The 27,216-nt window shown below is 31.9% G+C and overlaps 1 protein-coding gene across 4 annotated transcripts in view; it reads right to left on the reverse strand.

The window, feature by feature from the left end:
- The window catches only part of lt (vacuolar protein sorting-associated protein light), a 99,303-nt gene that overhangs the window by 65,387 nt on the left and 6,700 nt on the right, over positions 1-27,216 (reverse strand). For 3 of the 4 annotated variants that reach the window (XM_035363228.2, XM_085814614.1, XM_035363230.2), the window contains exons 5-10: positions 16,456-16,530; positions 16,235-16,369; positions 12,985-13,104; positions 12,839-12,906; positions 7,111-7,286; positions 5,159-5,247 (exon numbers count right to left, since the gene is read on the reverse strand). In XM_035363228.2, coding sequence (XP_035219119.1) covers positions 5,159-5,247; positions 7,111-7,286; positions 12,839-12,906; positions 12,985-13,104; positions 16,235-16,369; positions 16,456-16,530 — 663 coding nt within the window. The remainder of the gene's footprint in view (positions 1-5,158; positions 5,248-7,110; positions 7,287-12,838; positions 12,907-12,984; positions 13,105-16,234; positions 16,370-16,455; positions 16,531-27,216) is intronic. The other variant, XM_035363232.2, reaches the window with a different exon arrangement.

Raw genomic sequence — 27,216 nt, forward strand, 5'->3', positions numbered from 1 at the left:
CGGACAAGGCATGGTTGTAACTGCCGTCCCTTCATAGGAGGCAAAGGTGGCCCACCTATTAGGTGCCTCCATAATAAAGTGATCACCACTTCTGGCCTTAGTAGTGCCCAAGCCGAAGTCGGCTGAGGGCCCACCATTGGATGGAAAATATATATATTTTCATCATATCTGAAAATGAATCAATTTAAAATAATTTATAGTGTTCAATAATATTTATTATAGGAATAAAAATCCATTTTATACTTTATAATATATTTGGAACAAATGAAGATGAGAAAAGATGATCAAAATTTTAGTGTCCCAAACAACTTTTCGAGAAGACAATTTTATGTTCTACAGAGATAATATAGCTATGATATTCACCCCCCCCAAAAAAAGCAGCATACAGCAAATAAATAAATGAAAATTATTATTAATGATGTTCCACTAGAAAATATTTAAGACCACATTTTTAATACAAAAATCAAGTATGTAAACTCTAACAAAATATACTCAAATTTCATAATGCCCATTGTTTACTTCAGAACAAAAGGCAATGACCATTTCTCAAGAGATTTCCAAACTAATTTATAGAATCTGAAACATTTTTTCCCCCTCTATTCTTTCCTTTTTTTTTATACAGATGTTTTATTTCTTCCAAACATTTTAATTAGAAGCAGCATCTTTACTATTTTGGCAGTAATTACCATGCAAAAGTTTCACACAATGTATTAAAAATAAAGAAACTTAAACTGTGTAAAAAACTGTGATCCAACCACCAACTTTTTATCGCTTATTGGAAGCATAACATAGTTCTCATTTTAGGGAAGAAAGGAAAACTATTAGGATTTCATCTACCATGTAAACATGGGAATTCTCTCTTTGTTATAAGTGGAAATATGATACATAACTTAAAATAATTACTAAACAACAAAACTAAAAACTTATACTACAGGTAACATAGCACTTTGAATTACAAAACAAATTTAATACAGAATATTATGAGAGTAATCCAGAAAATAAAGATTTTTATTATACACAATAAAAAACAATTCTACAACATATCTTAAACTTCCTTCTCTTCTCTACATAATCACCACCTTCATTTAAACATTTGTCATATGTGTTCATGAGCTTTAGAATTCTCATGTTACACTCCTCTGCCAGTAGTTCATTAAGTTAAGTAGTCGCTCCATTCAAAGCTCAGCATTGATATTCTTGACATATCACACAGATAAAGATGTTTTTCTTGATTAGATGTGAATGGTGATGAGACCTGGGTGCGTCACATTACCGCAGAGAGCAAGCACTGGACCACTTGACCGGCATCATTACTCCCCCCCCCCAAAATGAGAAAATTCAAACAGACTTTCTTAATACAAAAAGTCCCAGCAACTGTCTTGTTAATATGCTGTTTTGGTGTTTGTAAATGCATTCTTTTTCATAACACAGATCGTAAATGTGTTTGTTTGGTGCATTTCAGCAATAAATTTCATGCAAATCGTTAGTGAGAGACTCTAAGATAATTATAGCGAGCCGTTCAAAACAGAAGGCAAGGAATGCTTTCAGGAGGAAATGTGATTCTTCATGACAATGCCCACTATCACACTGCTGTTGCACCTCAAGAATTGCTGGATAAATTTGGATGGAAAATTTTTGGTCATCTACCAGGATATTGCACCTAGCAATTTCCACATTTTCCTTCGCCTGAAAAAGTTTCTGGGCTATAAATGTTTTGGAAGCAATGAAGAGTTGGAAAATGCAGTGGTTTAAGGAAATCAGGAACTGGTAGCAGATAAGTATAACATAGAAATTCTGAAGCTCATAACCAGATACGATCAATGCTTAAATGTAAGAGGTGATTACATAGAAAAGAGAAGGAAACTTAAGTATGCTCCAGGCTTGTTTTCTCCAATAAATATTGTGTTTTTCATTTTGTATAACTAAACGATCTTTATTTTCTGAATGACCCTCATATTTTTGGAAAACTAAAATATATCAACTTTACAAGGCCACATAAAGTTATTTCATATGGCAAAATACTTCATAGTTACATGCTTTAAAAGAGAAGCCCTCATCTAATACCAGCTCAACATTCAGAGAAAACTATAGAAATACAGCAATAAGCCCATTCAATCAACACGGAGGGAAATCAAGGTGAATATAAAATTTCAGTTATTTTAACCATTTGGTCACTGGTAGGTTTAAGAAAAGAATATTACAGCAGCTTACCAACAACATCTTCAAATTTATGAATAAAATTAAGTTCTGTAAAAGGTACCTTAACACGACACTTTGATCTGATGAGAAATTTTTGAAATTCCATTTTTATTAAACTAAACAAATCTTTACATGTGTATTTCCTTAAAGAAGTGTTATCTCCCATTTACTATAATTTTGAACAGATTTCCCAATAAGTAAGGTAAATCAACTTTTTTGAAGTTAAGACTGAAAACACCATAAATCTGTATAGCAATTATTAAAAAAAAAGGTGGGGTGTCATATAGGTTTAAAGGAAAGAAGTTTACCACAGTTTATGATTCTAAGCATCCTACTAATTTGTACCGATATATAGTGAAATTATGAAATGAGAAAATAGAGAATTTTCTAAACTGCTTTTATTTGAAACAAATGCGCAAAGAATTTAATACATAAGCAACATTAAAAATTACATCTTCCATGAGATTATGGCAATATAATCTTCATTGCAGATATTTGTATAATGAGAAAAAATTTACTGCAAAAGAATTATATTGCTTGCAAGGAATAATTCGTTTGCTAATGAATGGCAATGTTATATAATAAAATACAAGTACTAACTTTCTATAATATTTCATTTCTATTACTAAAAAGAAGCAATTCAAAATGAAAATAAAAGATGGTTAGAACAAAGAAACATATAAAGAAGGAAAAAAAAATTATTAAATACTAAAATTTAAAATTGGAAGGATGGTATTTCAATGATATTCTACAAATTTTGCTTTGAATTCGAATTTAAAAAATTAAAATTGAAACACCTATAATTTTAAAATTCCATTTGAAACACTTAAATTAATAAGTAAACTGAAAATGCACATTTTTTAATATATGGAAAAAAACACATAATGTATACAAAAAGCTTTTAAATAAAGCAAAATATTTCAATCAAATTTAATTTCTTTGCACTGCAAACTAACCTTTTTATGAAACAAGCAGCAATATAAAATAGGATACACTATTTGATCTTTCAAGTAATATTGATTCTTGCAAGTAACACTCATTTGGTAACAGCAAGATATCTTGACAAAAGAGTGTTTTTGAGCTGTGACTTTTCATAGTTTTAAAAAGGCTTTTGACTTCACATGAAACTGTTTCAATTACTTCTCTGAATTAAGCAACTTGCTGTTCTACAGTTCTTAACTGACTGATGAATTTCAGAGTAAAAAATTTCTCTTTACAATGGGCCATGATCAGACACTCTGTCATATGTCTAATGACTAAAAAGTCACTCTTCTGGTACATCATCGACTTTTTATGTTATAAAATTTACAAAATGAATGGAATACAATTTTAAGAAATCCCCATTATGAAAAACAATTTGAATCCATTACTCTGCACCAATTTGCTGTATGACATTTTTTCATATAATACTACTATAACCAAAGTCGAAAAAGGAAAAACATTTGGGGGGGGACACATATGCTTATTTTCTACCTCAGACAATATGTAATTACATCTTTAAAAACTCACTTAACCCATGTGCTTGTCAAAAGTGTTTGAAATGGACAAAGCACTAAACATTGAGACTTGTGGTTTACTGTCATAAGTAACATTTGTGACTTGTTTCATCGTTTCATCAAGGCAATGTCACAGATTAAGTTGCCACTTAACACTAGATTTACGAGATCTGTCCTTATGACAGATTTCGAACTTCATGAGCAAAATTACATTATTTTATAGTTTCTTAGTTTATGCTGATAATTATTGATGTAATGAGATTAATACACACACAAATTTATTTCTCCTTCCGTCTTAATTTCAGAGCTCCGTATGATGTATACTTCTACCAATACCCATCATTTTAACAGGTAAGCTAATTTCGTAGATAATCATAATAAATTTCTTTTTCATGATATTGATTTTTTTTTGCGACAAATGTAAAAGTAGTTAGAACATGCATACTAAATAAAAACCATAATTCAATGGAAATATCTTTCAATAATTTCAAACTTAACTGCAGTTTGCCAGAGCAAACGTGATTATCTGTTTAATTGTACCTGCCTAAAGCGTAAACATAAAGCATTAGACCAAGACTAAGGAACAATCTGCAGTTCTTGAATTATAGTCAATGCGTCAAGATGTTTTAGAAAAAGTTTCAGTTGGTGCGAGTAGAGACAATCGAGAAGAAAGTAACAGATATTATGAGTATTAGCAATATCAATATAGAATTAGACGAAAGTATTAGTTTTACTTTATTCTTACAAAATACTCTTTTCAAGTCATCATGAGCAATTAAAGATGATATACGGAATAGCTAGAAAGATTAATTAGTATCGGCAAAGATTGCTCCGGTATAAAATCTGTTAACACTTAAACTACCACAACTTTTTTTTTATACCGATAAAAACAACAATAAAATCATTAAATTGAGGTTATCAGTAGTTTTAGTGTTAAGATTGATTGTTAAGTATTTTAAAGAAAATACGTGGTCTCCTATACATGTCAATTTGATGGGTGTCAATAAATGTAGGTAGGTATACAAAAATGTCCAAAAAACCTAGTGTTAAACTATTAATTTTCAAATAAAAATCAACTAAATGTTGCCTCAATTGCTATTTTCTAAAGATTTCCATTTCTAGAAGCAGCAACTGATTTTTAAAAACATAAGCAATATATGAAAACAACAATTCCATAATTATTTAAAATAATGGATTCTGAGACTAAGCATCACACAGATATTTTTTAAGATTAATCTTAAAAAGTGCAACTGAAGTAACTACACAATTTAAAAAATTGTTAAACATCTTTATAGCAATAATCAATAGACAATATATAAAAAATACCAACTCCTTTAAGTTTCAAGAAGTTTTTAGGTATAGAAAGAAATCAAAACATGAATTGTATTTTTAGGAAACTAATATTTTCCCTTAAATGTTAATCAAAAGCAAACACTTGATACATTTAAGAAAAGAATGATTACCTCTGGGTTTTTTGCAACAGTAAGAACAACAATAGCAGCTCCATAAGATGAGATGCCACATATAAAGAAGTCAGTGGTGAAAATGGATGCTGAAAAAAGTTATAAAATTAATTGAGTTCAAAAACATTTTTTTTTTTTTTTTTTCAAATAAGAAATTCAGAATTTAAAAGCAAAAATAAAACATTTTGCTTTTTACAAGGTATTGCCAAATTCGACTAATTCAGATGGGTGAAATCAGGCATCAAGAGAATGGCAAATTACCACAGAACATAGGGCCACAAACCATGTTTAGTCCGTGAAAATCGCAAAAATACACATCCAGAGGACAGTAAGCTTGATGAAGACAGTGGCCAAACAAATGTGAGGATTATGAGCACTGCAGTCGAGAAGAAGAAACCTTCTCATAGGCCCAATGTGCATGCGGAAAATAAATGCAGCAAGTGAATATTCATTACTAGACATTGCAGAATTTGTGGGTGTTAAGCTTCATTTGGAAACAATATGTCAGATTATACAAATGAGGAATATATGAACATGCATCTGATTTTCAACCGAGCAGGAAACAATGGACGCCTAGTATAGAGTACGTACCAGAAGCAATAGCCGAGGAGGCATTGTCTACACCATACCACAACAACTTCAATAACCTCAGTGGACAATTCTGTCGCAGACCAATATACAAATTCTAAATATACCAATATACAAATTCTAAATACACCAATACATAAATTCTGATTATATAATCAAAACCAGCATTACAAAACACTGTCCTACAAAGTTGGCAAGTAATTTTTTGCCAGCCTAACTGGTGAAAAAACAATATCCATTTTAAAAAATGGCAGCACGCTGAAAACGACAGAAAACAGAAAGAAATTGACATAATAGAAAAGCAAGAAACATACATAACAAAACAGTAAAAGTTACGTAAAGGAAACATATACAATGAAACACTCAAAATTTCATGAAACAGTAAGGAAATACCCATCATAAAAAAACATGCAACTTTCTACTTTCTTGGACGTGTGCGTTGTAATCTGGTTTAACCTCGAAAAAACAGAGAATAGCAGAATTCTCGGCACTGCTCTCAATGTACACATCAACCGAATTTAACTTCAAAATCATTAGAGAATTGCACTCACTTATTTGGAGAAAACTTATGACAATCACCTAAGAAAAGTTCATAAACTACTACAAAGCTGAAAGATTTTTGTAATATAACATCAGAATAAACAAATGCTAGCAAAATGCATGCTTTTATATACATTTTATTACTTTAACAATAATAAAGGAAATTAATCTGGATAATATTTTACATTTAAACAGCCGGTGGATACTATTCAACTATCTTTTCAAAACAGTCTTTTTGCTTTATTTTCACACATTTTCTCCAAATGATTTCCTGAAGATGACTTGGACAATTTGATTACTTGTAAAATTCTTCTTGTTTGCTTGTATAATTCTTCAAACATAAATGTTAATTTATATATTTCTTTTATAAAAAAAAAAAAAAAAAAAAAAAAGCCTTTTGTAAATGATGGAATCTTTCCAAAAGAATTTTTTTTCATTTAAAGAGCAAAAAATATTGCTAGTTACACACTTAAAACAGTTCTGAAAGCAATAAAATTTTTTGTTTTCATAACAAGACTATTTTTTTTTTAAAGTTTAATGACAGACACAAGTTTGAAAATAATCTCAACAAGGATTAAATATAGGATAAGAATTATTTCTTAGTATTTCTTGTACAGTGTGTTCCTTCGATTCAAGCAGATACTCATTAAAAAGCCATTTTTCTTTCATTAAGATGGAAATTTTATAATATGAACGATACCAAACATATTTTTATAGTATAGGGATAAATAGGCTATAACAATGAAAATATTGCATGCAATTAACACAATACAAAGAATTTTGAATAATGCAACTTTTGCTATACTACTAAAAATTTTACTTACTTATTTGAACATAAAAACGAGGAGGTCCAATCTGTTCCTTTAAATTTGTTAAACTTGTTGTTTTTGGAGATTCTGAGGGAATTACTTGACATACCTTAACAGTATTAGCCCAGCCAACAAGAAGAGTCCTATCATCTTTCCAAAATAGATTACATCGATACAAATCGCTACGCAACCTGTAATAAAACAGATATCACACTTATGAAAAGAGTTATTACCACAATTATAAAGGGGGGGAGGCAAATTAGGAGGATGCTAAATTCTGCATTTAAACTCGTAAAAATTCTTAATACATATATAAAAAATAACTCTATGCTTTTTATACTTGATAAAAAATAATTTTTTACTGTTTCACATATTTAACAGTTTACGTCTTGTTACAGGAGCAGATGATGTATCAGAAGCCTTAAAAATTTCAAGGGAAGCAAAGGAAATTATGTGTGGAGCTGGAATGAATCTACATAAATAAATGGGTGACGAATGATAATCATTTAGATAAAAAATGGGCAGAAGAAAATTTTGACAATCATCCGCTAAGCTCAAATGAAAAGATACTCAAAGTATTAGGAATTCAATGGGTGTTGGTGTATTTAATTATGGCAAAGCACACGAGGGCTATCTGCCTAAGGGGAGGGATGCCTTTCGTGGAGGACTTTCTAAGGGAAACTGGCTCGTATACACGTTACACATGGGGAAAACCACGAAAACGCCCATGCAGCCAGCCCGTTCGCGGGATTCAAACCTCGGACCAAACTATCAGTGTTCAGTGACTTTACCGCTCGGCCGCTGGTGGGCGGAATTCAATGGGACATTCAGGAAGATAGTTTGAGTATAAAGACTTCTTGAATGTGACTGAAATTTCAAGAAGAAAGAAAAGTACCAAACACTTCATCTTACAAACAGCTGGAAAAATATATGATCCCCTCAGACTCGTGACACCATTCACTGTTAGAATAAAACTTTTACTACAAAAGCTATGGCTACGTAAGCTACTATGGGATGCTGAGCTTCCTTCCGATTTGAATGATCAATTGTCTCAATGAGGCAGCGAGCTTTCAGAACTTGGTAACATTAGTATTCCAAGATTTGTTTTGGATTCAAGTGATGAAAATTTAGAGATCTATGTTTTTCCTGACGAAAAGTCATATGGTGCAGCCGTCTACGTAAAAGTACAGAATCGAGAAAAAATTTCTATGAATTTGCTGGCTTCCAAGAGCAGACTTTCACCTGTCAAAAAAGTTTCCTTGCCTCAACTGGAATTGCTGGGTGCACCGATTTCTCTAAGATTGGGAACGGAAGTTAAAAAAGTTCTGGATTGTAAAGGTTCATCTAATATCCTTTTTTGGAGTGATTCTAAAGTCACACTGTATTGGATTAAAGGATCCAGAAGAAAATGGAAGTCTTTCGTTCAAAATCGCGTTGATGAGATCCAGAAGTTGACTAATCCAGATTCATGGTTTTATTGTTCAACCAAGGACAATCCTACGGATCTTCTAACATGTGGAGTTAGTGCTACTTCTCTAGTGAACAATTCCAAGTGGTGGACTTGTACATAATTTTTGACTGAGCCACATCTTCCTTGCAAGTGCTTACAACCAATAGTTCCAGATGTTGAGCACCTAACACCAAGTGAAAGGGAATCCTCTGTAAAAGAAAGCAAAAGTTCTATTGACATTAATGACATTTCTGAGAGAACTATGTTGATTGACATGAACTCTTGAATATTAGTAACAATTATTATAAAATTATTAATGTTTTTTCTTATATTTTAGGTTTATTTGTAATTGCAAGAATGGATCGAAAAAGGTAGGCCCTCTTCAACTAGACGAGGTAAGAATAGCTGAGGAAACACTATCAGGTTCAATGTTCCGTCTTACTTTCTTTGGGAACATGCAAGGACCTGACTCGGAACAGAGAGCTTACTAAAGCTATGTTCAAAAACTGTGGGAAGTAGACAGGATACACAAGAAGGGTATACAAAACCCTTTATTTTTCTCTCTTTACAATAATTTCCATACTTCGGAATACAAAGACCCACTACTTGTGGTCTAAACGTAAGAATATAAAAATACAAACTAAACTCTAACTTAACTTTGAAATAATAAACGTGGAAGATTGGCCTTATATTAAGAGGAAGCCGTATGTAGTACAGAGAACTGTTAACACTACAATACGTTTAAAATTATCAAGAGGATTAAACCTCTGGCCTGGAAGGCAACCAGCAACTGAGTAAAGCTTCTAAGGTAAGCAGCCTGCTTCGACTAACTCCTTCCTCTCTCTCGCTTGGCAAAAACCACAACTTAAGTACTTGGCGTTTGCCAGACAAATTTTACATAAATAAGTTAACGCTTTTAATTCTGGCCGGAAGTAGAAAATAAGAAGTGATAGTAAAGATTTAAAATAAAATAAACGTTAGTAAAACTTAAGATCCTTACAACACTTATTAAGCATAAGCAGAGGGTTCTTTCTCTAAAAAAGACATAACAGGTAACTTAAAAAATTTGCATTCTTTTGTTGATTGTAAAAGAATAATTTGTATTGGTGGCAGTCTTGAAGAAGCTTCTTAACCATTTTGTCAGAAATATCCTGCGATCCTCCCAAAAAATTCTAAGTAAGATTTATTTTTCTAGCGTGCACAGAAGATTATTGCACATTGGCTTTTAAGGATTACTGAATGCAGTACATTTAAAATTTTGGCCATTAGGTGGTAGAGATTTGGCACGAAAAACAGTACATCTTTGTGTGACATGCTTTAAATGCAAATCGATTTTGTCTTCACAGATTATGGGTAATTTACCATACAAGAGAGTTAATAGATCACCCCCATTTAGTGTTTCAGGTTTGGATTTATGCAGTCTCTTTTATGTAACTTACAAGCATCAGAGAAAGGGCATGATAAATGAAATTTACATTTGTGTATGTATATGTTTTGTGACACGAGCTATTCATCTTGAGCCTTTGTCAGATTTGACTTCTAGTCTGACCACTCTTAAGCATTTCATGGCTACACGTAGCAAGTGTGTGAAAATATTCACTGATAATGCCTCTAATCTTGCAGGAGCAAATTCTCTGCTGACAAAATTTTACAAGGTAATTAATTTTCAAGACAAAACTTTGGCCTCATATTTTCCACGGGAAATGAAGAGACTGGAACTTTATTCTTCCCAAGTCCCCTCATTTTGGAGGGCTATGGGAAACTGGTGTAAAGTCTGCAAAGCATCAGTTAAAGAGAAGGATAGGTAATTTGCACTTTACGTATGAGGAATTTGAAACTATAATTGTGCAAGTAGAGGAAATACAAGATTCAAGACCTCTTACACCCATTTCCAATGATTCTGATTGTTATGAAGTTTTGATCCCAGATTATTACTGAATAGGGAGACTGATATACACGATTCCGGAGCCACTGATGATAGACATAAATGAAAATCGGTTAAGCCAGTGGCATAAAAGAACAAAGGTAGTTCAGATTATTTGGAAAAAATGGTCAAATGACTACTTAGGAACTCTGCAGCAGAGAACCAAATAGATGGTAGAGAAGGACACTATTTATGATGCTACTATGGTACTGGTACTACGGTACCTGCCAATTTGCAAACGGATTTTAGGTTGGGTTATTAAAGTCTATCATGGATATCACAATAAAGTAAAAACTATCAAAATCAGGAGAATTAAAGAGAGTGATCAAAAAGATCGCCGTGCTTCCTACTGAAAAATGATATTTTGCATATGTAAAAGAAAAATTGCATTTTGTTCTAGCATTGTAATAGCTGTAGTTATAGTATTATGTTGTTTATAAGTATATTAATTTTGCTTTAAGAATGTTTGCATAATTTCTTGAAATTTTGTAATTTTAATCTGGGGGAGAGTTAAATCCCTTTGAAGCCAGATGGTGCTGCCATAAAAGTAATAACATTCTGTTTACAAAACAATGTTATTACTTTTTTTGGATTGCTTCAATGGCGAAGCAGAGTGAGTGTAGTTGCCTGACTGTCTTCCACAAATGAGTAAAATAAAGATAATGAGATAGTATAGCGTGTTAATTAGTTTAATTGAGAGCTACAGTCCATTCTGATTTAGCCAGACCAAATTTTCTAATAATAATATTAACAATAACAATAATAATAATAATATTTTCAGTACTTTCTGCTTATTTGCAAACCTTTTTGAAAAGTCACCAACCATTGGCAACTAATTTTTGCCAAGCTCAGAAGTAAGAGACAACAACCAATTAAAAAAAAAAAAAAAAAAAAAAAAAAAACTGAAGGGTTTCAGATTTCAAATTATGTCCAAAGGGGACTTTTTTTAACGTTTTCTGTGTTACCATTATTTATTAAATATTATGTTCTTTGCACTTAAACCATAAAATTCCGTTCAGTAGCAATGTCGCAAAATAATTTTAAAATGAGCATATCTTTAGAATTTCTGATACACAGTTCCGCGCCCGCTGGAGATAAAAAGTTTTTTTTTTTTCCACCGAAAAGTGTTGCCATTGCTCGCTTTTAAATCATAGAGTTTTACTCAAAAATTCATTAAAGTTTTACAAAATATGAAATCGATAATAAAACAAATTTCAAATTTGGTCTTCCCCATGTCCATATTCGTACGAGGATTACGTCAATTCAAAATTTGATGACTCTATGTACCATTGTTTTATCACAATGCGAGAATTTATGCAGATTTTTCATTATTTAATCTCTTCAAATACAATGCAAGACTCTAACATTTGGTGGCAACAGTTTGAAAAGTACCACGGACATTTATAGTGATTCAGCGCAAAATCACAGAACAAATACAACAGTCCTTCAGGGACAAAACCCCTTTGGACTAATAAAACATTAACTGTCTCTTTACACTAGTCTTCTTATGTAAACAGTCATCTGTTTTCCCTTAAAAAATACCAGAGAATTGCAGAAACTCACTATCATGCACAACTTGGCAGTGCACACACTGTTGTCTCCATGTACAGAGTGATGTTTTTGCTTGAAAAAATTTAGAGAATTACATAAATTTTGCATTGCGCACGCTGATGTTTAGAGTGTTCTGTTTCTGCTTAAAATAATCACAGAACTGGATGAATTCAGTATCACTACAAAAATTCTAATCCAAAAAATTTCAATCATTTACTAAGTACAACTTAATGGAATGTGAATTTTTGCATTCTATACTGTTCAGCAAAATGCCATATTTCTGAAAATATTATGAAAATTCTTTTTCATCAGCTGGAAAATTCTACAATCCTACTATGAATCCTTACATGGGTAAAAAAATGCACTCAATGCAACAAAAACACATATTCACTGCTACTTGTCTGCTGCCTTGCATGCACATATTTAGGTTGCCACATAAATGCATTTTGGTGACGTCATGTGTTGGCCCACTTTGGGGACACAGCACGTCTCATGAATACTTTTAAAGGGAGTATGGATCATTAGAGAGTAATAAATTTTCTTTTTCTCTTAAGTAAAAAAAAAAAAAAAAAAAAGCTTAACAATTATAAGCAAAAGATTCCTTTTATATAACATAAAACTACATACAGACTTCTTTTGAAATTATGAACTACATTCTATCTGACCAGTAAATTAAGAATTGTAATATTTCATCTCTAATTTTTACAAAATTCTAAAATTTAATTTTTTAAAAATTTGAACTGGATCTATTTGGCACAATATATACTTTTATTTCTATTACTAAACTAATATATACACAAACAAAAATTTATGCTTACGAAGGATCATGATCCTTTTGAATCATAGTCACAGTTCTATTAGCAATCATATCGTATACTCGTACAGTCTGTGTGGAAAATAAAAAATTAGTAATTTATTAGAAAATTGCATTATAATTTTAATATAAATTTTAACAGAACAGTACCTTATCACTGGCCCATACAACAAATCTCTCTCTCCATTTTATATTCCTTATAGCTCCTTCACCTTGATACAAAATGCTAGGTTTATAACCAGTTAAAATATGACGTTCATATAAAAGAACCTACAAGAGAAGGGAAAAAAAAAAAAAAAAAAAAGGAAGGAAGAAATTGGAAAATCCTTTATAGAAACTGAAATTCAATTTAAGAATTTTAGATGTCATTTCTTAGAGGAAATACAATGATAATGTACTTTGAAATGCCTTTAAAAGCCTATAACATATATAAATCTATTTTCATCTGTTGTTATTTGGAGAAGAAAAATCTTTTATCATACTAAATTCCAAGTATCTTTCAAAAAGCAAGCTCATAAAAGGCAGAAATCATGCAGGCATATGCCCATGATTAAATGGGATAACTACATACTGAATTTGACTTTTATTTCCCCACATCAAGAAATAATCAAACAGACTTTTCTATAGTTATTGAACTACTCAGACATTTATAAAAGTTTCAATGCTTCTACAGCATGGTTACATTATAAACATATTACATATAAATTTCATATAAAATTAATACATTTTAATCATATTTTTAATTATATTCAGTGATGGCCAAAATTCTGGACACTTTTGGAAATTTTTATGTTTTTGAACTATGCTTATAGAAAATATTACGTTTCGAAAAATGCAAACTTGTATATATCATTTCAAAGAGAATTTATTACTGAATTCAATACAAAACACAAAATTTAATTATTTGCAATACAAAAAAAAAAAAAAAGTTATATGTACTTTAACTGTTTAAAATCCAGACCCTTCGCTAAGCTGTATCCTCAAAATACCCGAACCGCCTGAAATACTTTTCCAGTTTCACAGCAATTTCCTCCCCTCCCCGTCCATTAACGCAGAAAATAGGTGTGAAAATGTCCAATGACATCCTTTGTACTTTCTAACAAAGATTCCTTGACCCCTTTCTTTATAAAAGTATTCTGAAGGTCAGATCAACAAGCCTTTCCAGATTTGTTATGATAATGACTGAGACTTTTTTTTCAGTTATTTTTATAGGAAGAAATAAATTGTTTAAAAATAAATATAATCCTTAAATTTTTTAACTGCTTTTTTTTTGCTGTTTAAAGCTTATAAGCACACTGTACCACAAAAGAATCAATAACGAAATGTCACGATCAACCAAAAGATAACCAAAAAATTTCTTAGGACAAGCTGTCTGCAGTAAACTGATACAATGCATTTGGGGAACGTGCACCTGCTACTACATACCTTAGGGGAGGGAAGAAAATTACAAATTTTTGGGCAGTTCTGGTAGTTTCAATGTAGGGCCATGTCGGGCGGATTGGATGTGAAGGAGTTAATATAAATAAAAAACACAGTCATGAAGTGATTTGTAATGTCTAGCTTTCCTGGCCAATCACTGTTCTTGTTCTGAGAACCAATCAAATGTTAGTAACTGCCAGTAGAAGCTGACACCATGTTTACACTTGAAACAATTCATTATTTTGCTTTGTTCTGTAGAAGGAGGACCTGTTTCTTATACACTGCAATTACAAGTAGGAATTTTTGTAAAAATTTTTAATATTTAGTCAAGAAGCAATGACATCAAATAAAAGCGTAGATTGGACACCTAGAAAGAGATATAATATTATTGTGTTACGAGAAAGTGGTCTTTGCTATGCAGAAATTGCAAGACAGGTGGGTGGTTCAGTGACTACATCTGGAGTCCGAAAGTTTTGTTTACGATATCAGAAGACAAATTCAATAAAAAACAAAGAAGTAAAAGGCCGGAAAAGGTGCACCACATCTATTGATGACAGAAGAATAAAAAGACTATGTCTCCAAGATAGAAAAATGTCATCAGCGGCCATCAGAAGTGATCTGAATGATGCTGGTGTTTCTGTCAGTTCAAGAACAATCAGGAGAAGATTAACAGATGTTGGACTGAGAGGTAGAATTCCACGAAAAAAGCCTTATTTTAATCTTCAGCAACGAAAAAAAGACTACAGTGGGCAAAGGAACACATTAATTGGACAGATGATCAGTGGTCACAAGTTATATGGAGTGATGGAACTAAGATATCGTTATTCGGTAGTGATGGGCGAAAATATGTAAGACGTAGAATAGGAGAAGAGCTACACCCTGACTGCATTCAAGCAACTGTGAAGAACCCAGTTAGTGTTATGATTTGGTCATGCATGTCAGCAGATGGTATTGGTCGCCTTCATGTCATCGATGGGACACTGAATGCCAGAAAATACATTGACACTATTCTAGAACCAAAACTTCTACCTTTCATCAGAGATCTCTTTCCCAACAATGTTTCGTTTATATTTCAGCAGGATCCTGATCCTTACCACATGGCCAAAATATCAAAAGAGTGGTTTCGTACAAAGAGCATTAAATTGTTGTCATGGCCAGGAAACAGTCCTGACCTCAATTCTATCGAAAATTTGTTGCACTGTTTGAAAACTCTTGTCCGAATGAGGCGCCCATCAAATAAAAGGGGACTAATTGAGGCTATAATTGTTTCCTGGCATCATGTAATAACGAAAGAAGAGCTTAAAACTCTTGTCAGCTCAATGAAACGTCGATGTGAAGCTGTTATAAAAAATTATCTACTAAGTACTGATAACTCACTGAAATCATCACTATCTAATGTATATCGATAACTATTATCGTTTAACTTTTTTTGTATTGCAAATAATTGAATTTTATGTTTTGTATTGAATTCAGTAATAAATTCTCTTTAAAATGATATATACAAGTTTGCATTTTGTGAAACGTAACATTTTCTATAAGCATATGAAGTTCAAAAACATAAAAATTTCCAAAAGTGTCCACAATTTTGGCCACCACTGTATATATATATGATAAATATATATACAGTGGTGGCCAAAATTGTGTATACTATAAATGAAAGATTATGAAATGGAGTAACATCATTTACTATCAAAAATCTTAATACAACTTTTATTTGCAGGTGCTAAAAATATAGTTTACACACATTTGTTTACATTAAAAAAAAAAAAGAGAGAGAGAGAGAGAGAAATTGAATACTAACACTATTTTTCAAATACACCTAAAAACTGTTTATTTACAAGCAGGAAACTGAAATAAATAATTCTAAATAATCTGGGTAACCTGTTAAATAAGTATGTTACAGATTTTATCATAAGAATCCAATATAAAATAAAATGAACTCTTAAAAAAATAAATAAATAAAATAAAAATTAAAGATTACCTTATCTTCACCTACAATAAACCTCCTATTAGCACTTGATTTGGAAAAATTTGGATCTAAGGCAACAGATCGAACAGGCCTCTCAATCGTTATTGAAGTATTGAGATCACAACTGTACAGTCCATGAATAGCAACCTTTTAAAAATTAATAAAAAAGGTAATTAAAAATGAGTCACATATAAAGTAGAAAATACATAATTTTCTTTAAAATTTCAAAGTACCTTTCCATCATTAGAACATGATGCCAAATAATCTCCTTTCTCATCAATACTTATTTGATTTACAGTGGTGACATGCTGTTAAAAAAAAATTATTAATGCACGAGTAACTATAATCTCACTTCTTCTAAGTTTTACAGTTTCAAATTTTATCTCACCAAAATCAAAATATAAAATATTCAAAATCTGTTTAGTTTTCAGTAAAATATGCATTGTTAAATTAGATTTAGCCATTTTAAAAACATCTATCACCAAATTAAATTTAACAATTTCTGGTACTTTTCCATTTCGCCAGCGCAAATCTCGCCAAGCAGACTTTATTGGCGACAACATACAATATGCACATAAAAAATGTTAACAAATGTTAGTTCTAAGAATTTTTTATTTTGAAGGCATAAACAATAGCATTTAAAATTTTTTAAAAAGCCAATTTCATGATACAACATCCTGAGTCGTCGGTTTGTATCACGTGACCCCAAGTGATCTCATCCCACGTAAACTACGCTACAAAAATCTAATTCTCTCAGTTATTATTTACATTAATCTTAGTTAAATCTTAGTTTGGAATACAAGTTTAAATGCATGAATTATTTCAATTTGTACGAATAGCTTACTCAGAAATTATGTAAAACTGCAGTGCTTTACTTCTTCAGTGCATTCTCATTAGAATTGATGAATTTAACCCTTGACTTTGTCTTTTCTATATTTTCGCCTTCGGGTGAGCAGTGTGATTTCATCCTAACTGAATTACTGCGAATGGCCTTAGAGCATAAAATTGAACTATCTGGTAAAAATTCTATGTAATTGTATGTCAGTATTGAAAGAGGCCATCAATCTGATAAGAAATGGCAGAGACTTGTTTTGAAAATGAGGTGTAAAAGGTTACCAGCGAGGATATTCTGTTTGGCACCAGACCACTTGTACCATTATTGGTGACTTTATCACCAGCGCCGGCAAAATGGAAAAATAGCCAATTAAACAGGGAACCCTGAGAATGATGTCACAACTAAACCAAAATGATGGTTAAATCAAAGATTGTTTGAAAAACACATGAAAGAGGAAGATTCTTTTACAACTAAAAGAAAAATACTATAAACAATTTATCTGTATATTCAAGTAATTAAATATAAAGAATAAGTTTATTTGGTAACCTAAATTAGTATTTAAAAAAAAACTTACTTCAAAATAAAAAGAACGATGATACTCTTCTGTTATGGGGATCGGATTCAGTATATGTGGATACATACATTTACTTACCTGCATATATACATACCTACATATGTACATATATTAATGCACACATACATATACATTTCTGAATCCAGTCCGAATTATACAGAAGTACCAAACAATATTTTTGCTTCATTTCAAAAGAAGTCAATGTGAAATAGAAGATACTGTTTCACATTGACACAGTACTCAGTTTATTTTTATGATTGAGCAATTTATATTCAATGCATAATTTAACAATGCTTATGTAGTCCCAATTACATATAAAAAAATTAATGCATTATTATATACAATTATCGACAAAGACATTCAAATACACCAGCTGCTGTTATACAATAGCTTTTTCTCTTCATTTTTGTATTTTTTGTAGACAGTTTTATTTTAGCAGTACAAAGTCCGAGACCAGGATTCATCAAGCCTTCACCGATTTTGGAATTTTCCAGACTTTAGATAATCAATTTAAATCTAGTAAGATAGTATGTAAAAATTAAATTAAAAATATAAATGGTTGTTTAGGAAATAATAAAATGTTCATCACCTGAAGAAAAACAAAATGTAACAGAAAAAGCTCAAGAAGCTTTCTTGTTTTATTAAACAAAGTTTATTTGCTTTATTAATATTTTGTTCATAAGTTGCTTTTTTGTGTGTGTGCATGTGTGTGCGAGTAAGTTAACACTTTTGCGGTAATATTACAGCCACAATTTCTTGTTACTATTGTTCAAGACCTGTACCTGTCATATTGAGAATTCCCATTAAATTGCCAATCAAAACTTTTTTATTCTCAACAACCTATCTTATCTGTCACTTTCTTTAATATTGGCAGTGATATTGTCTGGATTTAGAATTATACTACAGATTTTAACATCTGTTAGTTGACTGACGACTAGAGCATTATCATTGTAATGGAAAACTTTTATTATATAATCTTCACTTATTATAACTTCTTCACAAATTCTCTTAATTAGAAATACCAGGCCTAAAATTCATCAGAGGCTTAATACACCATATATTTCCATGTACAAAAGGACAATTTTTCGAATTTTTTCTAAACCTAAATTATGGGAGTTGGCTTATATATGGATCTGCTTATCTGACAAAAAATGTACTCACTTTTCTGTTTGTCAGGTGCAAGCAATAAATCACTAAATATAGCACTTTTTTATTTCTTAAGTTTATGAAAAAAATTAAATTTAAATTTAATGTCTTATTTGTTTTGTGAAAATGAATTATTTTATTATCAAAATTGTTTATTTTGCTGATCCGTTGCATTGTCGTCAAAACAAAAAATCTAACAATGGTGAAATTTGTGCCCAGCTAATAGAAAACAAGCATGTGCTACAATTTTGGATTTTGGCATTCCTGCTAATTCAAGACACTTTTTCTCCATTCTTGAACTTGTTTTTTAGTTAGGAGAAATGCCATGCAGCCATACCATTGTAAGAATTTTCAGAAAATGTGATCATCTATAGTTTGACATTTTCTGTATAAGAATTTCTCTTCCTACTCATCCTCCAGACAAAAAATAAAATGGAAAAGCTACTGCCATACTAAACGAAACAAAGAAGTGAAGAAAATATGCTAGCTTCAGATAGGATTACTAGAATTAAAACTATCAAAACTGGCATTTTACTTTACAGTGATTTGATTGGATAATATTCCATCCTTTTTACCTGCTTGGCAACACTTTCAGCCTAATTGTGATGTGCTTAATATTTAAGGGATTTTTCCTTTCCATTTTGGGTTATATACGAATTTTGAAATTTGGAAACATTTTTGAATAAAAAACATATTCTTGGCTTACACATAGAAATGTATGGTACTTTAGTTATTTACTATACTTACGTCTGTTTCTCGCATATCAATAGTTAATACTATTCCGCATATGCTTAAAGCTTATCTGAGCCTTGAAAAAAAAATTCCCATGTATACTTAAGGCTTATTAAGACAATAAATCAGTTATTCTGCATTCAAGCACTAATAAATTTTATCTTTTTGCCTTTGAATATGATTTACAAAACTCTTTTTTACACATGGAAAGAAATTATAATTAAATTTCTTTTTAGCAAACGACTCCACTTTGTAAAGCAGTTGGATGAAATCTGTAATTGTTGCCAAGTAAAATGTTAATATTGTTACATTTTTTTCTTTTCTTCTGACACCAGTTGTTACGTTATTTTCTTCCTTCACGTTCATAAATGGTTCGTGAGGATTTGGAGTGAATAACGACGACACTTGATGAAGTATCAAAACACACTTTATTTAGCAGTATTGTCAGGACAGCTCCAAAACACGTTTTGCAGTCGTCGATGAACTACTAGAAAAACGCTGACACGATCAGCGACACAACTTTCAGGTTATCAAGCTATCACGAGGTGGAGAGAGCTTCAGGGGAAAGCACTAGAGTACAGCTCTCGACTCTGCTTGGTCATTCTTGGAACTCCACGTACGCTTGAGACTCTCCACGCTACAACTCGCGATGCTCTCGACAACACACGAGCACAGCTCCCGACAATGCACTAACCGTGATACACTAACAGACTCCTCCGGTGCAATCAACGACTCACTCGGCACTCGCTGCCCGGCTGTCAACTCAATCGACTTCGCACGGACTGACTTGCTAGACGAGACAAACTCTCAATACTACAGACTGACTGTAGACCAGCAGGGTTTATATAGCTTTCAGCTTATGTTCGAGAACATTCTGGGCTAAATCGATAAAAATTTGTTCCAGAAGGTTCTCCATCCACCAAGGTATATCACCAATTTTGTTGCCGGATGGGCAATTTCTCGCCAAATGTGGCAACCCTGCCTTCCCTTGGCTTTTTATGGCAACCCTAAAACTGCTTTGCGGGGTAAGCCATCTTACCATGCCTTGACATTTTGTAACACTGCCCCCTCCCGAGGACTGCACATCACGGGCAGTACAACCCTTGGTCAGAAGCCAAATTCGATACAAACAAAACATAATAAAACAAACAAGTAACATAACTAAAGAAAGAAATATTTACACTATTTACAAGTTAGATACACAAATTAAACATATCACAATTTTAAAAGAAACAAATATTTACACTATGTTCAAGTTATATACACAAATTAAACACATCACAATTTTAAATTATACAAATTAAAGTTAAGAATGAATTTCAGTCTCAGTCTTTTCATTAAAATATACCCGGGTCAAATACTTTTTTATACTACAGTTCTCAGATGCATTTCTGTTTTACATATCACAATCTGAAGACATAGTCCTTTCAGACTTGTCACCCACAGGAAGATGTGAAACAGTTTGTTCACCACTCTGTAGTTCATTTGCAGCATGCATACAGTTCACATCGGTATTTTTAGCAGATGCTACATGCTTATTTACCTCTATTTCCTGAAATTCAGTTCCAATGTTTGCGCCAGGGTCGTGAACAGAATCTGATCCTTTACAAGCAGAAGTATCCAAGTTTAGAATCAAGCCCTTGTCTGCAAAATCTGCACTATTACACACACACACAGTTCGTGAGGTAAGTGAATTTTCTTGCAATACTGGAGCACACTGCTTCAGCTGTACATCAGCTTCTTCATTCTCAGCATCACATGAACTTTCAGACAGTTCAACACTTGCTGACTATGTTTTCATTACTTCGCTATTAGTTTCCAAGAACGTAACAGTCGCATTTTCACTTTCTTCCACTTCAGGCACTTGAAAAATCAAAAGTTTCTTTCCCGTTTTTCATTTCTTCATCTTTTTTATCTCTGTCTTTAATCACGTTAGATATTTCATCTTTCATTTATGGATCTTCCTCAGATAGTTCATTAGCTACTTCCTTCCCTTCTTTCATTTCTTCATCCTTTGATTCTTCAGATACCATTTCTATCACTTCCATATTGTCTTTTATGGCTCCAGTTTCTTCTGTAAGCTCCATTTTCACCTGTTGGAGTTGCTCTCACACCTTTTCTTGGCCAACATTTATTTCTTCTCGTCGGGGTTTCTTCTTTTCCAGTCCGGCTTTCACTCTCTTTCAGTCCAGCTTTGATCTCAGCTGTCATCTCTTTATATTCAGCTTTTATCTCATCATATCTGGCTTTTATCTCAGCCAGTCCAGCTTTCATTTCAGCCTTCATCTCGGCTAAGAAGTCCATCAAAGTCTTCATTTCCTCTGCCATGGTTTTCCTCTGCAGGCGGGTCACTGGCATTCACTCGAAAATCCCACTTCTGACACCAGTTGTTACATTATTTTCTTCCTTCACGTTCGTACGGGGTTCGTGAGGATTTGGACTGAATAACGACGACACTTGATGAAGTAACAAAACACACTTTATTTAGCAGTATTGTCACGCCAGCTCCAAAACACGTTTGACAGTCATTGATGAACTACTATAAACATGCTGACACGATCAGTGACACAACCTTCAGGTTATCAGGCTATCACGGTGGAGACAGCTTCACGGCAAAGCACTAGAGTACAGCTCTCGACTCTGCTTGGTCATTCTCGGAACTCCATGTACTCTCGTTAGACGAGACACGCTACAACTCGCGATGCACTGGACGACACACGAGCACAGCTCCTGACCCTTCGGTGCAATCGTTCCCAGAGCTCAACATGCTAGCTTGACGATGCACTAACCGCGATACACTAACAGACTCCTTCGGTGCACTCGACGACCCACTCGGCACTCGCTGCCCGGCTGTCAACTCGATCGACTCCGCACGGACTGACTCGCTAGACGAGATACACTCTCAATACTACTGACTGACTGACTGCGGACCAGCAGGGTTTATATAGCTTTCAGACTGTGTTTGAGAATATTCTGGGCTAAACCGGTAAGAATTCGTTCCAGAAGGTTTTCCATCCACCAAGGTATATTACCAATTTTGTCGTCAAATGGGCGATTTCTCGCCAAATGTGGCAACCCTGCCTTACTTTGCCATCTTATGGCAACATTAAAACTGCTTTGCGGGGAAGCCATCTTATCGTGCCTTGACATTTCTTAAGAATATAAAAAGATGCAATGCTGTTTGGTACTCAATAACAAAGAAAAAAAAAGGCTGCATGAGTCATTTCTCAAGATGATATGTGTTGACAGTCATGTATTGATGAATGCAACAAATAATAAAAAATTATTCGCCAGTTTCGCATCAGGGATACAAGTTATTCAGATCTAAAAAACAGTGATGAACTTTGGTACAAAATTTCAATTTGAGATGTATGCCAGCTATGAAGCCAAGTTATTGATCATACAGATTTATGCTTATAAATGATAGAGTTTTTCAATACAGAGATGTTTTATTTAGTGCCAAAGTTAAGATTCCGGCTTTATTATGAAAAAATGTATGAAGCATTAACACATTAACTGCTGACATGCATAAGGGTTGCAAGAGCAGTACTACTGCATGACCTAAGTACATTTATAATTCATGAGATAAGTTTAAAAAAAAATCTGCAGGTTACTATGCATAGAACATAACATGGTATTTTATATCAATTTTTGCACAATGCTTTGTGCTTTTCAGAAAACTGCAGCACATAATCATATATTTTTAACACCATTTTATAAGAAAACAAAATGAATATTATTTCCAAAATTTTAGAACATTGTATATTTTTACAGGTAATAAAGAAACATACTTATGAAATTATATACATTTGTAATTTGGGATTAATATCATCAGAGTGATTTAGGAGGCTGAAGAAATTTATATTCCCGTATAAAACTATAGAAAACGTTACCCAACAGTGAGACAAGCGGCCATAAATATGAACATTGCCGTGTTGCACAGGTGGATCATGAGTTACCAAAACCAAACCTGGAATGTGATTATTTCTGCCTTTTCATAAAAAAATTCTAAAAACGTATTGCTAGTTATGCAGTTAGATCATTTCAGATACTGAACATTTTTATTTCAAACTTCATACTGAACTGATGATTTGTGATAACAATTCCTCCAGTATTTCACAATAAATAAATTCACATTTTTTTAGACAGAGTGCAGATGATCTGTTCCTGGTTTATTGGGAGCTGATTGTATGTTACTATATGCTTAGAAAAGTTTGATAGCTATTTGAAGAAAAGTTTGATAGCTATGATAAAGTTTGATTATATATAAAAATTAGTTCTTATATTTATAATAAGCTACTTTTCCCTCAGGAAAATACAAATTATATATAAGCCAAAGATAAAAATTCACTGAATTACAGTGTAGCAACTAAGAAATATTCAAATGAAATAAAATATTTTATGGTCTCACAAGATCACCCATGATACCAATCACCAGAAATAATTCTTACAAAATCAGAAACCTCTAAAAGATCATAAAGGTATTAATTATTTATTAAACGAGAGCAATGAACAAATCCATTAATTAATTAAGGCAGCATCAATGAATTATGCAATGAAAGATTCTCTCTTACATAAGGGAAAAATTTGGTAAAGCTTTCAGAACAATGTTGATCAGAGAAGAAAATTATAAAGTATGTATATGTACATAGGAATCCACTATGTACTGAGTTTTTGAATATATTAGAATTTTTCTCTTTTTGTTATGTTTTATACTTCATAATAATTTCTATAAATAATATTTCAAATGAACAGTTTTATTCTTATTTATTTGAAATAGATCAACTATTATTAAAAACAAAATTGTTACTACTATAATTAAATTCAAAAATGTCCAATAGGTTTATTACTTGAAAAAGCATAAAAAAGCCACAGCTTATAAAAGATATATATATATATATATTAAACTTAATAATAACTGGCTAGTGCTTGCACACCTCCTTCCTCTACAGGCACAACAGTTCAAGAAAACCCATGACATTCTTTAGAAGCCTCTTCCACTCTGCTCTCCATTTTGCCAAGGTTTTCCAGTTAGTAATTTTAGCAACACTGAAGTCATTATCACTACAATGCAGCTATCAAAGCCTAGGCCTTCCTCTGAACTTGTTTTCCAAAAAGAATTTACAGTTAACCCTTTGACGGGCAGTGGGACACCAAGCATCCCACCTTTTTTATCAGTTTTTCTCTCCCAGATGAAAGCTGCAAAATTTCATTTAAAACACATACAATTATGCCTTTCAGTTCTCTAAATGTATAACAGATGGTAGCACTAATATTCTTTCATAGAAATAATGTAAAATAAAAGTTCTTTGCAGATCTAATTTTGAAGCAGTTTATTAATTATTAACTTTTGATGTTAGAATGAATATTTTTATGTGAAAGTTTCCTTTTCTAAAAACATTATTAAATAAATTCATATATATTAATTAAGAATAGTTGATATTAAAAGGTGGGATTAAATATGTTCCACCGCACATGTAGGAATTGCTGCTACAAGATGGCAGCACCGTTGAAAAATTTTTAAATTCAAGTATCATGTTCATTTTATATGTTGATAATGCAAATTTATATTTTTTAATAAATTGCAATAACGTTAAAATTTAATAAATATTTAGTAGTTTTACCGAAAGAAATGAAAATATAACTCTGTAAAATGAAATGTCATTGAATACTGAATGGATATTAAGTGCGATTCACCATAGAAAAATATCCTAAGCAGAGAAAAGGGAGTGAATATAAATCGTGACGACCTTCTAAATATCTTCCTTTTCAAATCTGTAGCAAATAAAGTACTGAAGCGAAAATCTTCTCTGTCTCAAATCTATTATGAAATTAAAAAATATCTAAAAAGTCGTACAGAGAGTGATTTTTTTTTTTTAAATTATGTAATTAAAGTTTTTTTTTTTTTCAATTTTACGAATATAATCAATATTTTCTAGATACTATTCAAAAACGCTTTTTATATCTTGCATTTTCATTTGGTTGCTAAAGCTAGCACTTTAGATAAGCATGTTAGGAGAATTTACACTGTGGCAAAGATGCCATTTTACTGCTCTAGGTGCGCTGTGGGACAAGCGGTATCCCACCATGTCATGAATTACTTTAAAAGTTTACCTTTTTTTTTTTTTTTTTTTTTTTTGTTGCATGAAACAACATTGTATTAGGGGTTAGTTATCTATGTGTAAAGCTATTTTTCAAAAAAAAAAAAAAAAAAAATTATGCACCAAACCTCAAAGAGTTAAACATTTTAAATGTTCGAAATTAATTCATTTAGCAAATATGACCAGCAAATTTCATGCAATGAATTTTATTTTATTCAATGATATCACTTTCTTCACATAATTCATTATTATATCTATGTCGTTACAAGTCTCGATGTTCCCAGCATCACAGACTTTTCTTAAAGCTTTCCTTCCAAAACAGTTACATGAATTTTTTATACCTTAGTCAAATCCTTTTTCAATGCCATATGTAACTATAGGTCTTTAATATACTTTTCAAAGCAGTAATAACACAGCAAAAGATTTCTTAAGTTCTGTATCAGTATTATTTTCTAAGTTTATTTCTAAGCTTAAATACATAGCATTATTCACTATTTCCTGTTTCAAGGTATTCAAGATTTACTGGTTCTTTTGTAACCAGCACAAATATGATTTTGTTTTCATTGATATTTAAGTGTCTCTTATCTGCTGCTTTGTGCAAGTCTATTTATCTGCTGCTTCCCTGTATCCATGGGCTAATGTACCAACATCAGCAAAAATTCCAGTTATCTTTATGAAAATAATTCCTCTAGTATTAATTCCAGAATCTCAGACCACTTATTCTAATGCCAAATTAAACAAAAGAAAAGAAGCAAAGGCAGTTAGTTGTCTAACACCATCTTTAACTTGAAAATATTAGATCTGGTTTCCAGAAAAGTGCTTGACGTGAGAAATACTATGAATACATATACAGACAACTATAATAAGAACTGACTTCAGAATGAACCTAACACTCTAAAAAAGCCTAATTAACAAAATAAGGCCTTTATTGTAAGGTTTCTTTCATAAATATTTTTATAACAAAACTGAGCAAGTAAAATTTTTAAATAAGTGTAATAAAAGTACAGTATAAAGTCCGTAATCCGGACTCATCAGAACTTTGGCGATTCCGAATGAGGGGATTTTCCAGATTATAGATCATCATTTTAAATCTGGTAAGATGGCATGCAGAAATTATACAATTAAAATATGAAACCATAATTTATGAAATAAAGAGCAATTATGATCTAAAGGGTATCAAAATTTACAAAAAAAAAAAAAAAAAAAAAGCTTAACATTTATTTGTTTACTTTATTAAACATTTCTTTCAATGTTAAGTTGTTTAGGTTGCTTTGTTTTTTGTGCTAATACTTTCTCTTTAATTCTATAAACAGACATAATTTCTTGTTGAGTTACAAAATTCCACTGTTCAAGTTCCGTAATTGTTGTGTTGATAATACCAACTAACTTGTCAAAAATGTTTTCGTTTTCAATAATTTCTCTGTCACTTTCTTCACTATCGGAAGCGCGCATGGGTAAACGCTTTACGTGCATGCGTAAGTTTGTGACTTTGAGGTCAGGATTATAGATCATTCCGGATAATGGACTTTGTACTGTATATGCATTTAATGGAAATAATTTGATGAAAACACGAAAGAAAAGAAAACAAAATTTTTCTATAATAGCA

This window comes from Stegodyphus dumicola, chromosome 4 (assembly GCF_044657685.1).
Source record: "Stegodyphus dumicola isolate Sdum_Otavi_A_Nest chromosome 4, ASM4465768v1".
Classification (NCBI taxonomy): domain Eukaryota; kingdom Metazoa; phylum Arthropoda; class Arachnida; order Araneae; family Eresidae; genus Stegodyphus; species Stegodyphus dumicola.